The 16066-nt window shown below is 41.2% G+C and overlaps 1 protein-coding gene across 1 annotated transcript in view; it reads right to left on the bottom strand.

Moving 5' to 3' along the window:
• The window catches only part of scara5 (scavenger receptor class A, member 5 (putative)), a 65165-nt gene extending 49469 nt beyond the window's left edge, over window positions 1-15696 (bottom strand). The window contains exons 1-3 of the mRNA XM_063902331.1: window positions 15516-15696; window positions 11119-11240; window positions 5512-5640 (exon numbers count right to left, since the gene is read on the bottom strand). Of these exons, the coding sequence (XP_063758401.1) occupies window positions 5512-5640; window positions 11119-11230 (241 nt within the window). The 5' untranslated portion in view covers window positions 11231-11240; window positions 15516-15696. The remainder of the gene's footprint in view (window positions 1-5511; window positions 5641-11118; window positions 11241-15515) is intronic.
• Between the last annotated feature and the right edge of the window lie 370 nt (window positions 15697-16066).

The raw sequence follows: 16066 nt of genomic DNA, 5'->3' as shown, positions 1-16066 counted from the left end.
TAGGAGTTCCTATATGGCAAGAGGAATACTAAGAAATATGAGGAAACAATCCAGACATATGTTGGAATATTTAATAGACTCAGTAGCTGTATGAGCACAATGCTGAAAAGAGTTGTATTTGCAATAACACAACATAAGTGTTTTGATTAGAGTTTGTGTACCAATCAAAATAGTTTATTGTGTATTAAATTGTGGAAATGACTCAAAATGACTTACTATTTAATAAAAATACGTCTTTAACTTTAATCTAAAACCTACTTCCTTTGCATCGTTGCTTATTCAGGGGTGCAGGACTGAGAAATGAATGTAATCATATTACCAAAAGCATTCTGTCATGTAAAAACATGTGCAAGTAAACATTTATTTATATAGATTTCTGTTTATTTACATACTTGTTCAGTCCAGCATCCCTTTCACCCATTCCTGTCTATGTGCAATAATGTTCTGCGGTGCTGAGCTGATTTAATACCTTGGATGTAGTTGTGGAAAACATCTTAAAAGGCTCAGGCGATTTTAAGGAAATGTTCCTCTGCTGTTTATTTTGGAAATAACGTGGAGACAACAGAAAAGTCAGACTTTTTAACAAAACTCTACATCTGGTTTCCCTTTGGAAAAGTTGAGAAGAGTTCACCTCGTTATAGTGTGTCACGTGTGGTTTGGACCAATCAATAGCAACTGAAACAAGGTGTGGTCTATATTGAAGAATAAAGCTCATTGGAGCATTAGATATTGAACTCTCTGTGGGACAACTAAATCAGCTTCCAGCTTTTATTCCAGAACATGTCACAGGTTTCTTCCTCAGCTTTGGGTTTCAGTTGCTCATGATTACAGATCAGACTGTATCTGAGCATGATAAATGAAAATATGTAAGTATTTTGTGTCATAAAATATTGTGTAGTCAAATATTTGCGACCTAAAATTTTAAATGGTTCAACTTAATGTTATATAGGATTTGTAGCTTTTAGGCTTAAACTTTCTCAGTTATTTGAAGTGTAGATTTTCTTTGAGGACAAATTAAAAACTGAAATTTAAATTCTAGGAGAAGAACCGACAAAGTCTTGCTTTAAAAAAGAAAGAAAACCCTACAAAGATCACTGCCATTCACTGGGAATTAAACCTTAATAGCATCCTGGTACTTTCCTACCACATGATGAGGAAGCAGTTTAAAAAGATCCACTTTGCGTTGACAACCGCAACATTAAGTTACTTCAAAACACATTTAGGAAAAGCCACATGTTCAATTCAACAGCTTTACCAATCAATATCATCCAAAAGAAGCTGAGAAGGAACACAATGCATGAAAAACCCTCCATGTGTCGCTGTATCAACAACAGGAACGAACTACACTGCCTGGCCAAAAAAAAGGTCACACACTCTAATATTTTTTGGACCGCCTTTAGCTTTGATTACGGAACGCATTCGCTGTGGCATCGTTTCCACAAAGCTTCTGCAATGTCACAACATTTATTTCTGTCTTGCATTCATTTTTCGCCAAGATCTTGTGTTGATGATGGGAGATTCAGACCACTGCGCAAAGTCTTCTCCAGCTCATCCCAAAGATTCTCAATGGGGTTCAGGTCTGGACTCTGTGGGGGCCAATCCATGTGTGGAAATGATGTCTCATGCTCCCTGAACCACTCTTTCACAATCTGAGCCCGATGGATCCTGGCATTGTCCTCTTGGAACATGCCCGTGCCATCAGGGAAGAAAAAATCCACTGATGGAATAACCTGGTGCTTCAGTTTATTCAGGGAGTCAGCTGACCTCACTCTTTGGGCACATTGCTGAACCTAGACCAGACCAACTGCAGCAACCCCAGATCATAACACGCCCCCCACAGGCTTGTGACCTTTCTTTTGGTTGGGCAGTGTATAAGCACACTCAGAGAGCATAGACCCCTGTCAAAACCAAATGCCATATAGCACAATGTCATGAAAGTGAAAAACAATCAATGTTTTGTTTGGATCAGCTCCCAAACTCAGTTGGCTATTCCTTTGCTCATGCAACAACATACTACCAAGTTTTATGAGAAGCGGGACAGTAGTTTCTTCAAAATCAAGCTGAAAAACAGTCAGAGAAACAATAATATAGTGAAAACATAAATGTCTCGGTGGAGGTAGGAGTTCCTAAATCAGGCCTGCACATGTTAATTACACCCAGCGCAAATGTAAGGCTCTTCATGAGAAAAAGCCAGCTGCTCTCCATCTGTAATTGTAAACAGGAGCTACTAAATAAAACTGTTCAGCTCGTGCCTTAGGGTTTCTGGGAAGTAAAGCCTTCAAAATGTACCTCATGCCCCCCCTTTTCCCCCGGTCAACGTGCACAGTGTCGCTGTACTGCTAAAGAGACCAAACATGTCTTTATTAAAGGGCCTCCTCTTAAACTGCATCAGTCAAAACAAGTGACAAGAAAGAGGAACGTTTCTCCAGCAGGCGCCTCTGAGATGATAAAGGTTGATGTTTTGGCTCAAGGCTTTGACACTGGCTGTCATGGGAATTGAACACATGACCCTTCAATTATGTACTGCTACGAGTCCTCTGAGCTGTATGCAGATAAGATAAGATAAGCTTGTAGAAGTAATGGACTGATAAGGCAGCTGTGAAACTCTGGAGCAGATCGTCTGGCTTTTTCTTCTTCTGTCATCTTGGTTTCATCTTTCTCTGCTTTTGTTTATCACTCTCCCTCCTTTACCTGTCCAAAAGATTTAGGATCAGATTCACTGACAGAAAATACTAGATTATCCATATGACTCCATTAATGGAGATGTTTTCAGCCAAAGATGAAGCACATTGATCCTACTACCTTTGAAATATGGATGTTTGAGTACATTGGGCAAGCCATGGAGTTGGGAGAAAGCCAGAAGAAGCATTGCAAGAGCTGGAAAAAAAAAACCTCAAAGGTCAAGTGAGAATTCAAACACAAAGCAAATGTGGATAACACACAGTTGAACCTGTGTTCACATCGGAAAACTGGCAGCCGCTGTGAGTGTGTGTGTGCATGCACTGTGTGTGTGTGCAACAAAGGGGCCTCCAATGCAGTTACGCTGGAGCCACTTAGCTTTTGGATGGCCGGCATTTACTTTAGGAGAGGCCTGTTGAAAAGCCCGGTCTGATTGCTTTTCTTAAACAACCTCATCTAAAAGCCTTAAATAACCAAATACCTCTGTGACGACGCTGAAGCCGTTCCAAACTCTCACTACCTCTCTGTGCCTGGGAACACTGGCATCAGCCGTGTGGTTACAGCGGGAGTGGGAGGCTCGGGGACAAGAGGGTCTTGAAATGAAATTAGGATTAGTGAGGGCAGTTGATTCGTCCAGGATCCTGCTGGTGGGAAGCCAGACATCTTCTAAACGTGTTACTGGGTCGCTCATTTTCTTCCTAACCGTCCTTCTTAATTGTTCTGTGCAGCTTCTTTCCTTCTCTATCAGCGTCTCGTCTCTCGGTTTTGCAAAAGGTAATATTCTATCACCTCCAAAGCTTTCTCTCTCACACACACACACACACACACACACACACACACACACACACACACACGATTGGATTGGCGATGACGCTACTTCGGCATCCCTCCAGGGTTTTTCCAAATGAACCAGGAGGAGGAGAAGGAACTACAAGCTCTGAAGACGCTGGAATTTCCTATGCCACTGTGTCCCACACCAAATGAAATTACACAATAAAAGCTAATGCTAATTTCCATGGGTCACAAGTCTAACTTTCCACATTACTGTTTCACTTGTTGGGTGCCAACCAGTGAGGCATGTTGTGTTTCAAAGACTTGGAAGTTGTACGGGTTGTTTGGGACTGGGTGGTTCTGTTTTCTTCTTACAGCTCAGGAAAAGGTTTTAGTGGCTAAGTGAATTACTTTTCTCCATCCTTTATTACATAATGTACCAGTGAGTGCTCCCTAGTCAAGTAATTAGTCATTCAAAGCTAAAAGATGCAACTTTTTGTCTCAAATCCCAAGTTTTAAAACACAATCAACTCAGTTTTTCCCCATTTTTCATTCCAAGTGTCACTCTTCAACAGCATATAGCTTCAACATAAGGTCATGAAAAGAAGAAGTATTTCCAGAGGGCGCAAGTGGACCTTTAATTGAGACGGTTTTCTCCAATGGCAAAACAGCAGCGCTTCAAAATGTAATTAAAACACTTACAAGCTGAACCAAACCTTGGTCTAATTAGCTAATTAAAATATGAGATTAAATCGCCAAACACTGACGACCACAAACAGATAATAAGTCATAGATCATCCTAATCAGTGGTTAAAGGCCAGGTTTAGATCATTTGCAGTTCACTTTGTCATACATTTTGCCCTCATTTGGCTCCTTTTGCATATTCTAAATGTCGTATGTAACGCATATACTGTAAATCTGCAAGTATTACTCAACAATGCACTGCTTCAGTTTGCTTACAGTACAATAAGAACGTTTATAACATCAATGAATGTGGGGGCTTTGGCCTAAACTGTGAGTCTGTCATGATGTAACACATGGTGAATGAGGTACCATTGGAGAGTTTTGCCTAGTCACAACCCAAAAATGCATCAAATCTGGGCCAAAAGCCTCCAAGTTGTACGCTTAAACACCATATCCAATCCCCTAACTGAGTATCATTCAAGCACTACACCGTACTTCCAGTTGTTCTCTGGCAGTTTTTGACTCGCAGTTAAGAAATGCTGAACAAACTTTTGAGACTGAACCACATTATCATGGCCTTCATCTCCCAGAAAAAAATCAGCTGTGATGCCAACTCTCGAATCAGGCCAAAGGTAATGGTCTTTTTTCCATCACTCTTAGAAGCCTTTGTGTATACATGTATAGTGCACTCCTCTGCAGACTGAAACCCGGTACTCCCACAGCCATGCATTAAGGAGGTATGGGAACCATGCATCACAAAGAAACCAGCAACCGTCTCGCTCTATCTCTAACTTTTATGCTACCCTCTAAAAAGGCAAGCCGTGGAAAAGCATCACACTTGCACATAGAACAAGAAGCAAAGAAAACAGTTGTAAAAAACAGATTTCATGATTTACTATGAAGTTGCATTTAACTGATACAGAGGTATGAGCTACTTCATACATTTCAACAGCTATAGTAGTAAAAATGTCCACCGATTAAAGTCAATAAAACCTCCAGCAGGACTTTAACGTGACTGAAGTTTAGGTTATGCTTCATATGATTGTTTATTCACTGTGTGTTCGTTCTCAATGCTAAACTATAACAGACAGTTTAAGAGCAGGGTAAGGATTCAGAAGACGTCCAAGAGTGTTACTTTAGATTGAATAAGTGGGTCATGTGTGTATGTGTGTGTCCTTCTTTGCAATTCAACCTTCACGAATGGCTGATGTCATCTGCATAACTGAGCTCTGGGAAGAAAAGACGACCAATATGCACGGTATTGAAGTCGTGAAACTATATATTCTTGTATTTTCAGAGTAAATGTCCACTGGAAATCAAATAATGCTTTGGATTGTTGGAGACATACAGGTAATGGAAGACCAAGTCAAACCCTACCTGCCAAGCAGAGTCCGAAGATGGTGAGAAGGACCAGGATGTAGAGGGAGACGATGGCGTACTTGATGGCTGACAGGGAGTTCAGGTGAGCGCAGCACTGATCCTGCTTCCTGCGACGCTTTCCAGAACCTGACCAAGACAACAACAAAGACATTGGGGTCGGTGAAAAAGTCCAAATAGATGTGACAGGGTTTTCTAAGAACAGCAAGGGGAAGTTGGCTTTTGGAATAAACGTGGTGTTTATTAAGGTTGTTTTAAGATTTGCCTTTGACAAAACAAAGCAATTTCTCTAAGTGGTGGGTGGGATATTATGTGTAACAACTAAGCTCATGTTTTCGACTTTCTTCATGCGATAATGTTAAGAAAGGTCGAAGCTAAAACAAAATAACCCCAGAAAGCTTTTATTTGAAAAGCCTGACATTTACTCGTGCAATGACGTACTGTGTGATCACAAAGTAAGATCAAACATTTAATGAGTGTGGTGCACGCCATCATGGTATTTAGCTCATCAAGAGAAAGTACACTTAATAAGAAGTGATGACGGACAATATCAAATACACTTCTTTACTGCTTTATTATCGTCTTACTTGCATTGTGTCAAATATAAAAGAGGTGAGAAATTATGCATGCATTTGGAAAAGCTACACGCACAGATTTTGCACGAATAAATTCAACCTAATTCCCCCCCAGAAAAAACACAGCCTCTCAGTAGAGTCATTACTAGAATTCATGTCATCACTTAAACCTCCTCTGAGGGTCAACAGATGTTTGGGAGTTAGTCTTGATAAATGTGACAAAGCTGTTTACGTATGATGGAAGCTTTTTACTATTTAGAGTTTAGCAAAACAATTGTGTTTCTTATTTGTGTGAGTGTGTGTGTGTGTGTGTGTGTGTGTGTGTGTGTGTGTGTGTGTGTGTGTGTGTGTGTGTGTGTGTGTGAGCTCGGTAGGAGGCAAGGATTATGCTGTTGATGTTGAGGGAACATTACCCTCAGGTCAAAAGGAATTTCAAAGGACTGTTTTAGGAGTCACATCGTTCAGCAGTTATGGGAATAGAAATGTCAAATGACTTCTTTTTTTTAATGTTTTTCAGCACATTGTGTTGTTTGTAAAGAAATTACCCTCAGCAGTGTTACAGAAATCAATGTGTGTTATGCACCCTTAAATTACCATGTGGTGGAAGACATTCTTCACTGGAAATTTGATTTAATCTGGCCTCAGTTTTAAGGGAAATTATAGAGAAAAGGATATATATTTCTCACTATACACTGATTATGTTTACATGCATGCTCACAAATAGAGAATAATCAGATTCAGACAATAGTTTGATTTAACTCCACTGTGATATATTCCCATAAGCAGGGTTTTATTAGGTATAGGCATGCAGGAGTTCACACCCTTTAAGAGGACATATTCTGCTCATTTTCAGGTTCATATTTGTATTATGTGCCTCTACTGGGACATGTCTCCATGCTTTAATGTTCAGAAAGCGCTTTATTTTTCTCATACTGCCTGTGCTGCAGCACCTCTTTACCCTCTATCTGAAACCAGAGCCCAGTCTGCTCTGATTGGTTAGCTCGCCGGTTCTGTTGTGATTGGTCAACCTGCTTAGAGATGTCCCGCCCCTTAGCCTATCACGTACAATGGGTTGGACAGCTAGCCAATAGGAGCTCGGGTGTTGCGTAGTGATATCACTTTGTTCCAAAAGAGTCTAATGGTGGCGCTTTAGGCAGCGGGGGAATGTGTGTCCAATGGATTTTAGCCTCTGCAGACCATTTACATGCACAAAAACCTATACAACAGACTACAGGAAGGGAAACCCCCCAAAACCATAACAGGACTACTTTTACAGTTTTCAGCTACCACCTACAAGATGAGCAGGATGGATAAAAACAAACCCAGACAAAAGAGAAATATCTGACATTAAGGAAACATTCCCAGGAGAAAATGTGAAATACGAACACACATGTCTGTGGGAAATCGCCGTGGCCGTGTGACATGAGCAGTATGTTAGATATTTAACTCGCTGGGATGCTAAAAAGGTTTTAATGAGATTCTATCTTCCTGTGAACCGTCGTGATGTTGGCTCGAGTCCTGGTGCTGAATTTAAAAAACACTGATTTTGCTGCACGGCCTCCCAACAGCATGGTTTCATTTGGACCGTGACAATCAGTGAGTGGACACTGGTGGATTGCACGTGCACGGCGCACACCACACACGCGCGCGCACACACACACACACTCACACACACACACACACACACACACACACACACACACACACACACACACACACACACACACACACACACACACACACACACAAAGACAAACACAGCTGGCTCAGATGTGTCACATGGCAGGAATGTATAGGAACACAAATTGCTCTCTGAGTTAGTTTGCCTCTAGAGTTTAACTCGTGCTGAACTGAGACAAAACAACTACATGTCTCTCTCACACACACACACACACACACACACACAATCATAAAGACATGCTGCAGGAATATAAAACCAGCGGTGTAGAGCTTTAGGGGGAAATTATCACATCATTTTCTTTCTCTGACACGCATGAGACGCTGCATGACTTTAAACATGGCTTGTTTGAGGTCATTCCAGAGTTGGTTGGTGAAATTGATATTATAACACCTTCGTGTCTGTGCCTTAAAGGGATAGTTTGGATGTTATAAAGTGGGGTTGTGTGATGCGCTTATTCATGCCCTTAGTTTGGGGAAACAGAGAGAAGTTGCATCATGGAGGCAAAGCGATGTACTGCTGTATCCAAACATATTTCACCTTAAACAAGATCTTACATTAAACAAATCTGTATCAATTAAGTGTACCACCCTCCCTTTAACTCACTGTAAGCTCTTGGAAAGAAAGTGAATTTGATTTATTTTGGATGAATTGACGAACATGTAAATGTGAGGAAAAAAAAACAAATGAAATAATCAATCACCATTTCCTGAGGCCTAATGTAACGTCTTCAAATTGCTTGTTTTCACACAGTCTTACATCCATTTTACAATGAAGTAAATCTGCTAAAGCTGCAAATACTCCCATTTGAGCTGCTGACTTAATAAAAGCATGAATCCATTGTCGTAATGTAATGTTGATATGTTGAAATGTCCCTAAAAAGACCCTTAAGTAACGCTTTGCAGCTTTTCCTACTAAAATGAGGGATAAAAGTCGATATTCATTAATCAAATAACTGGAAACATGTTTGGTAATGACATGACTGCACCGCTGAATGTTTCCTCTGACTCATATCTGGCTGACGATGTCCTTGTCAGCATATTGTTGTGTTTAAAAGAAGAGACAGTGGACTTAGTAAAGGGATTATGTGGGGATTAGAATATTTGTAGGCTCATTTTATTAGTAAACTGAAGGAGCAACAATACAGTTTGACACAAATCTGTTTAGAAACTGTTTATATCCAGCAGGGTCATCGTGAGTCAGTTACTGGAACTGCTCCTGTCTGTTGACTGTGGGGACATCAGTGAATTTACAAGGACAGGCCTTAGTTGCTTTGACTTTCCAAATCAAATGCACATGGTCCTGTGCAAGCGCATGAAAATCAGTGTCTCTGGTATTGTCAGTTGATGGTGAGCACAGCAAAAAAGAACAACTGCTTTAAATGCACTCATCTGTGTGTGTGTGTGTGTGTGTGTGTGTGTGTGTGTGTGTGTGTGTGTGTGTGTGTGTGTGTGTGTGTGTGTGTGAGTGTGTGTGTGTTCAAACTTTAACACATCATCGTTTCATTAATGTAATGTGCTGTTAAAACTAAAGACAGACCGATCAAAGTGGAGAAGCTTGATACTGCCTCATGTGAGGGAAACTTCTGGAGCAATGCAGAGGAAAGAGAGGCACGGGGAGAGCTGGAACTTTTGATGGCAAACACTGAAGGTTTATTATGAAGCTAACGACTGGATAATTGACAAGACATTTGCTGAAGCCACGAGTTGACAGAGCGGTTGCCCGACCCATTCTGAAGATCTCTACTACAATACGAGGTTTTAACCAGTTCGGGATGGACAATCAACATTCTTCAAGCGCCAGACTACATGAGAGCGGACACTACGTCTAACTAAAACTGTCATCTAGGTCAATAGAATAGGAATACAAGAGCACCTGGTGCCAGATAAACTGGCGCCCAGCTGTCCCAAAACAATAAAACCAATCTTAGGTCAGCATGATCTCGTAGGCTGGAAGCCCAGGCTGCCCCTCCTTAATGAAGATAACAGCACCTCCAATGCCGAAAAGCTATGCCATGGCAATACAGACAGAGGAAGGAGAAAAAAGGTGAACTAGGTCAAAGGTTAAACACCTAATCAAAATATTCCCTAACACCTCATGCCAGAGTTTGTAGAATTTGAACTACATTTTTCTCTGTGGATTTAAAGCCTGTTTTTTTTATGCATGATTAGAAGTTCATAAATTCCATGAGGGGGAGAGGGTTCCAGATAAACATAAACAAACAAATGGACGACACAACAGTACAACTGAAAAAATGGGCAATCTGTCAAACTTTAAAAAACAATCCCAACCAAATGTATTAAAACGGTAATTTATTTCAATCAGAAACAGCCTGAAAGATAAGAGCTTGTTGATTAACTGTTTTAGATAACAAGTCGACGATAGAGAGGATCTCATTAGTGCGTTTAAGTGAGTAATTTAATGTGTAATGAACTGTAGTTCGGTGTGTTTACCTCATCATGCACGCTTGCCGTATAGTTCTCTGAATCGTGGTTTGATCTGGCTTGGATAGAAACTTACAAACTTCTTCTCCGTCCCGTACTGAACCCCAGTGAAACAAACAGCTGCATGGTTGGGAATATCTGCTCTAATTGACTGAGGTGTGAAAATGTTCTTGGATTAGAGGCATGGGAGGAGAACAGTCTCTCTGATGTGTGTGGCCATTGTCCGCCCTCCACTGAAATGTCAACAAATTCTGTTCGCTAAGACTTTCCCACCAAACTCACAGAGTTCTGGGTCGAAACCTGAGAACACCACTGGGTCAAGTGCGGATATGTTGCAGCTGCACCTGTACACACACACACACACACACACACACACACACACACACACACACACACACACACACACACACACACACACACACACACACACACACACACACACACACACACACACACACACACACACACACACACACACACACACACACACACACACACACACACACACACACACACACACACACACACATTCCTGGCATTCATAGATGACCATAGCAGGTATAGAGCGAATGCCAAGCGGTGACAGCATTGCTTTTGTGTCTGTATTGGTTATTAGGGTGTGTGTGTGTGTGTGTGTGTGTGTGTGTGTGTGTGTGTGTGTGTGTGTGTGTGTGTGTGTGTGTGTGTGTGTGTGTGTGTGTGTGTGTGTGTGTGTGTGTGTCTTTATAGAAAGTCCCTCTCTGAAAATCAATCAGGGTGTATGACGTTCTGTCAATACAAGAAAGTGGATTTCCATTTGCAATGCAAGACATCTGCAGCTGTGGACTTCTTGAACAGATTCTTGAGCCCAATCCATTTACTTAGTATTTCTCTCCTGCTTCTTTACCACGAAGAAGGCTGTGGTTCTTACCTTCATCACACAGGTTGAGCTTGGACAGGTTGTGTCCATCGTAAGCCTCTTCGTACATGGAGCCGCTCTCTCTCTCTTCGTACGTGCTCAGATACATCGCCTTGTTCTCCATCTCCTCCTGACTGGAGACAAAACACACAGTCCACTGTCATTATTACACATGCTAAAACACTCTCTCCTCAACCAATCAAAACCGCTTACTAACCCAAATGCAGATGCTTTCATACGGGTGGAGGACAATTTCCTTGCATGGTTTGGGTCCACCTGTCCCCTTAGAGGCACAGGTTTAAGTAAATTAAGTTATGTTTATGAGTCATCAAAAGGGCCTCCCTTCCAGGACACATAGCAAATTATTGTAAGAGAAGAGTTTGGAATTATGGAGGTTCAAATGGGAACTGTTTTTCTTCTATTGATGCCCTCTGGTGCTGTGAATCAGACGAGACAGTCATGAGAGCTTTGACCGCCTATGTTGCACTTTTCACCCGACAACACACACACACACATACAGAAAAACACACACACACATATACGCCAAACAGACACAGCAAAACCCTTGTGGTCTGAGGCATGGGAGGATTGTGGCTGTCTCTGGGGTTGTGTTGGGTTTTCTGTCCGCCTGTTTTTCTTTTAACTGGATTTATGTTTTTCTTTAAGCTATAAATACATTGGCATTAAGACATTATGCATGAAGGAACGATCAGTCATGGGGCAAAAGGGAAGGTGGAATGGGCTGCTGCTTCTCAAAGTATTGCAACAGAAGGTTCAGCTTGATTATATCACATAAACTGAAAAATTGGACGGAAATTAAAGGGGCACAATTACGGGTATGGGGGTTTTTCCATTTCCTGTAGTGTGTTCTATAGGTTTTTGTGCATGTAAATGTTCTGCAGAGGCTGAAATCCGAACGAAAATGGAGTCACAGCCTTATCATTTAGCAGATTCCGTAAAGACCTTATATAAGGTGAAACGAATGAACAGTGGTCACATCAAATAACCAGAAACTGTTGGTGTAATTAAGGATTAAAACCACTGGGCATTGCAAATCTGACACTATATCCATTGAATTGTGGACATTTCTTTAGGATGCTTGACCAGAAAAGTCAGAGTTGTTAATACGACTTGAACGTGAATGGTATTTACAAGTTGCAAAGCATTGATTATAGTAAATCCTATATGAGCGAAACATGCTGCTCATAAATCTTCTTGTACAACCAGTAAAGCATAACGCTAAAAATCCCAACGGACACTGCACACATCCACACGTTTGCCTCCTACTCCATCATACCCTTCCTTATAGACCCCACATTTGGCACAATAGGAACACAAATATCTCACTCTCCATTCCAAGTACACCAATGAGAAGGTTAATCTCCCGGGGCTTCATTTATAAAAGTGTAACCTTGAAATAATTCCCCACAGTTGGCTGACATTTGACTCGCAGAAAAAAGGAGCTCGGGAACCATAACTCTCCCAAAGTTCTTAACCCCATATGAATTACGCGAGGTGGAAAAATGAGAAGGCCTTTGGCAGATATTGTTATGGCAGGGTTCCAACATGTCCTCCGTTCGTAACCTTACACATAAATCTCATAACAATATCTCCTGGGAGAGGAATGTGTCTCAGAGGCCACTTATCACTGTGCGAAGTAAATCCGTCTTAAACACACGGTTGACATTTCCAACAGCAGGTGTTGCTATCGATGAGCTACTGTTTCTGTCACTGCTGCGATGGCGCAACTAACATTTTTTAAGTAAAAGCAGATTGCATTTCACTTGTTATTCCCAAACACTTGAACTGATAGTGAATCTCGATCAGCTGCAGACTTATATCCAGGTATTTACTCTGAGCCAAGCACATTTACTCTTCTGGTTTCCCACGCTACACAAACCAAATATGTCCGAACCCAGAACAAATAGATGCAGACACAGACATCTCTGAGGAGTAAAATTAAATCAGGAGCCTGCGGGGTGTTAAACTCCCAGAAGCCCCGGCGGCACATCAGTGAGTGTTTGACAAAGTCGTTAAAAAGCGCTCAGTCTGGACTTTCTCATCACGGGAGGGGACAGAGGGGTCAGGTTGACATTTAGATTGAAGCTGGGCAGGAAACATTAAGGCTGCTAGGGGATCCCACTGAACTATCCGTATGTGTTGTGTGTGTGTGTGTGTGTGTGTGTGTGTGTGTGTGTGTGTGTGTGTGTGTGTGTGTGTGTGTGTGTGTGTGTGTGTGTGTGTGTGTGTGTGTGTGTGTGTGTGTCACTATAGCCAGTTAAGTACCTCAATGTGTGGGTGTGTGAGTTATCTTTTAATTTCCCTGGGTTTTCGAAGGTTACAAGTGTTTTATCACACACACACACTCTCAGTTAATTTGTGAGTCAGTGCCAACAGAGGACGGTGGGAAAGCAAAGAGTCATCTTTATCTCTGGAAATGTGGATTAAATAATAAGAAACACAAGTGCTGAGGAATGAGTCCTCAAACCAAGTAATGAGTTAGCACTTTGGTACTTCAGCTTCCCTCGTCTCTTAGTCAGTGGCTTTTTTAAAATTGTTTTTTGGTCAGAGGCCTGAATAAGGTTGGTGGTTAACACAAGCTCAAATCATTTTAATATTTTGTTCAATGCTTTTGTCAAGGGAACCAAGGGGATGCTAACTTCCAGGTTGGCCTAAAAAAAATATGACTTATCCCTCCAGTAATATGCACAGTATGTGTCAGGTTTGAAGGGCCCGGCTACCCAAAACAACAAATAGGTGAACTCTACCGGAGCATTTTCAGAATCTGCTCCAGGAAAAGCAACACTGACCATAAATCACACAAGGCTTTGAACAGAAGCGCACACAGTTGGTGAAAGGAGCACGATCCAAGAGGTCGTTATAACCTTTGACATTGATGACTTTTTCAGTCTTTTCCCTTCATCCAGGTTTGATTGAACACCAAATGATCCTTTAAAGCACATTATCAGCTGTTGATCCCAGCGTTAAAGAGCTGAGGTCTGGTGATTTAATGTGGCCTTATGGGAAGGGGAGTTTCACTTTCTACCCTCAAATGACTGGAGGCTTTCCTTCTTTGAGATCCTTCCAATCACTATTCTGATCATGATGGAGAAGAGCAAGAAAAAATAAGAACAATTAAAGCTAAATAAAATGGGGATAACCACGTTTAAGTACCTCAAAGTTGAGTACGTGCACTTTATGACTTTCCCAAAAAGTAAATGACACATTGAGAGACTCTGCAACAGGTTAGAGTTCAGTCTACTCTACAGAAAATGCACACAGAGGCAGACGGTTGAGATTCACTCAGCTGTAGAGGACACAATTATCTCTTCATGCATCATCACGTCACGAGACTTTCCCCCAACTGAGCATCTTGATTGTCTGCAAGCGAACCAGCGTGTGTGGTCTCAGGCAGAGAGACGCATATTGGAAATATATGAATTGGGATGTTTTAAATGACTTAACAGAGTAAGCTGCAAAAGTTAGTTAAAGAACATACAACTCAAGCATATGGAACACTAATTAAAAAACACACTTACATGTAAACAAACACATGCATACAAGCAGGCTTTTCTCACACAATAACGCTGTTCGTAGGCCTAAGAAACAGGAAGGATTTTGAGGGTAGATTTAACATTCCAAGCATCAATTTCAGGAACATCAGCCAGTTCCTGAACTTATTCTGAAGCTGTATTATGTAATTATTTCCCACTTGCATGTTGATTTTATGAGACTACTGTACATAGAGGTATAGGGGGCTTAGTGGGAACACAATCTCTCTGTATACATATGCAACCATCCCATATCATTGCTCAGTCATCCATGTGCAACATTAACCCATTTTTCTTGGTTAATTACAGGCAGATTTACTTCACCCATGACCGCTCAAACACAAAGCAACACTTTTCTGCGGATGAGTTCCATTAAATGTGCATTTCCTGTCCTTTTGTCCATGTAGCATACGGCTCTAATATGCATTAAATCAGCCTTTTAACGGCTGCCTTTCAACTTAATTGCAATGAATATTTTCCACATGTAAACCAGTTTGCCACTTAAAAAAGGTCAAAGCACAATAAATCATGCGGCGAGTTTAAACGGCTGCATAGCAAATATCATTAACCTTTTAACACTCACACAACAGCATTAATCACTTCATTAAGTCTCTATTAACTACGTTTTTTCAGCTCAAATGTTAATATGCATATGAGTTTTGAACAGAGTTGCTCCCTTGAACATAATATCTCTTTAAAAAAAGGAGGACAGGTGACAGTCAGCTGAGGTTCAAACAGGTGCAGTCCCTGCAGGATTCATGCATTTTAGGATAACAATTCCCCAGATTATGTTAGTTTAGCACAACATACAACACCAAACTGAGATTTAAGGAGGTTGAATAAATCATGATGTCTCACCTGTCCAGCTGTCAATTGGAAAATTAAATCACAGCTCCACGTGTCTCATAATTCCTCTCAAAAAGCAGTTTCTTGAAGCTGTATCTCCAGTTGTTTCAGATGTCAGAGTTCAAAACTGCATTAGATTAAACTTGAAGCTGCAAGTAGAGTGAAACACTGCACCATGCACACACACTCTCAGTGCTCTATAGAAGCGAACACGCTCTGACATTGGGAGTAATATACTGACAACATCGTCACGTGACCATCACAAAACTCCAGCTGTAGTTTTCTCTGCAGCCGAGCAGCTGGTGCAGAACAGAGGGGAGAAAGAGAGCACCTCCTGTACATGTGCGCCCCCTGTTGGGTGTAGATGGTTTATTAATGGACCTATACGTTTTATGAAACTGGAATCAGAAACTGGAAAAGGAAACTGACAAACATGTCAGTATTTGACCTTTACACAAACTATTAGGACTACTGACATGACCTAATTTGGTGGTGCCTTCATGAACCCATGAAAAAAAATGTATATTATTATAATTGTAATCATTTTAAAATTATAAATCATA

Source organism: Eleginops maclovinus, chromosome 15 (assembly GCF_036324505.1).
Source record: "Eleginops maclovinus isolate JMC-PN-2008 ecotype Puerto Natales chromosome 15, JC_Emac_rtc_rv5, whole genome shotgun sequence".
Classification (NCBI taxonomy): Eukaryota; Metazoa; Chordata; class Actinopteri; order Perciformes; family Eleginopidae; genus Eleginops; species Eleginops maclovinus.
This window is presented reverse-complemented; position numbering and strand designations above follow the sequence as displayed.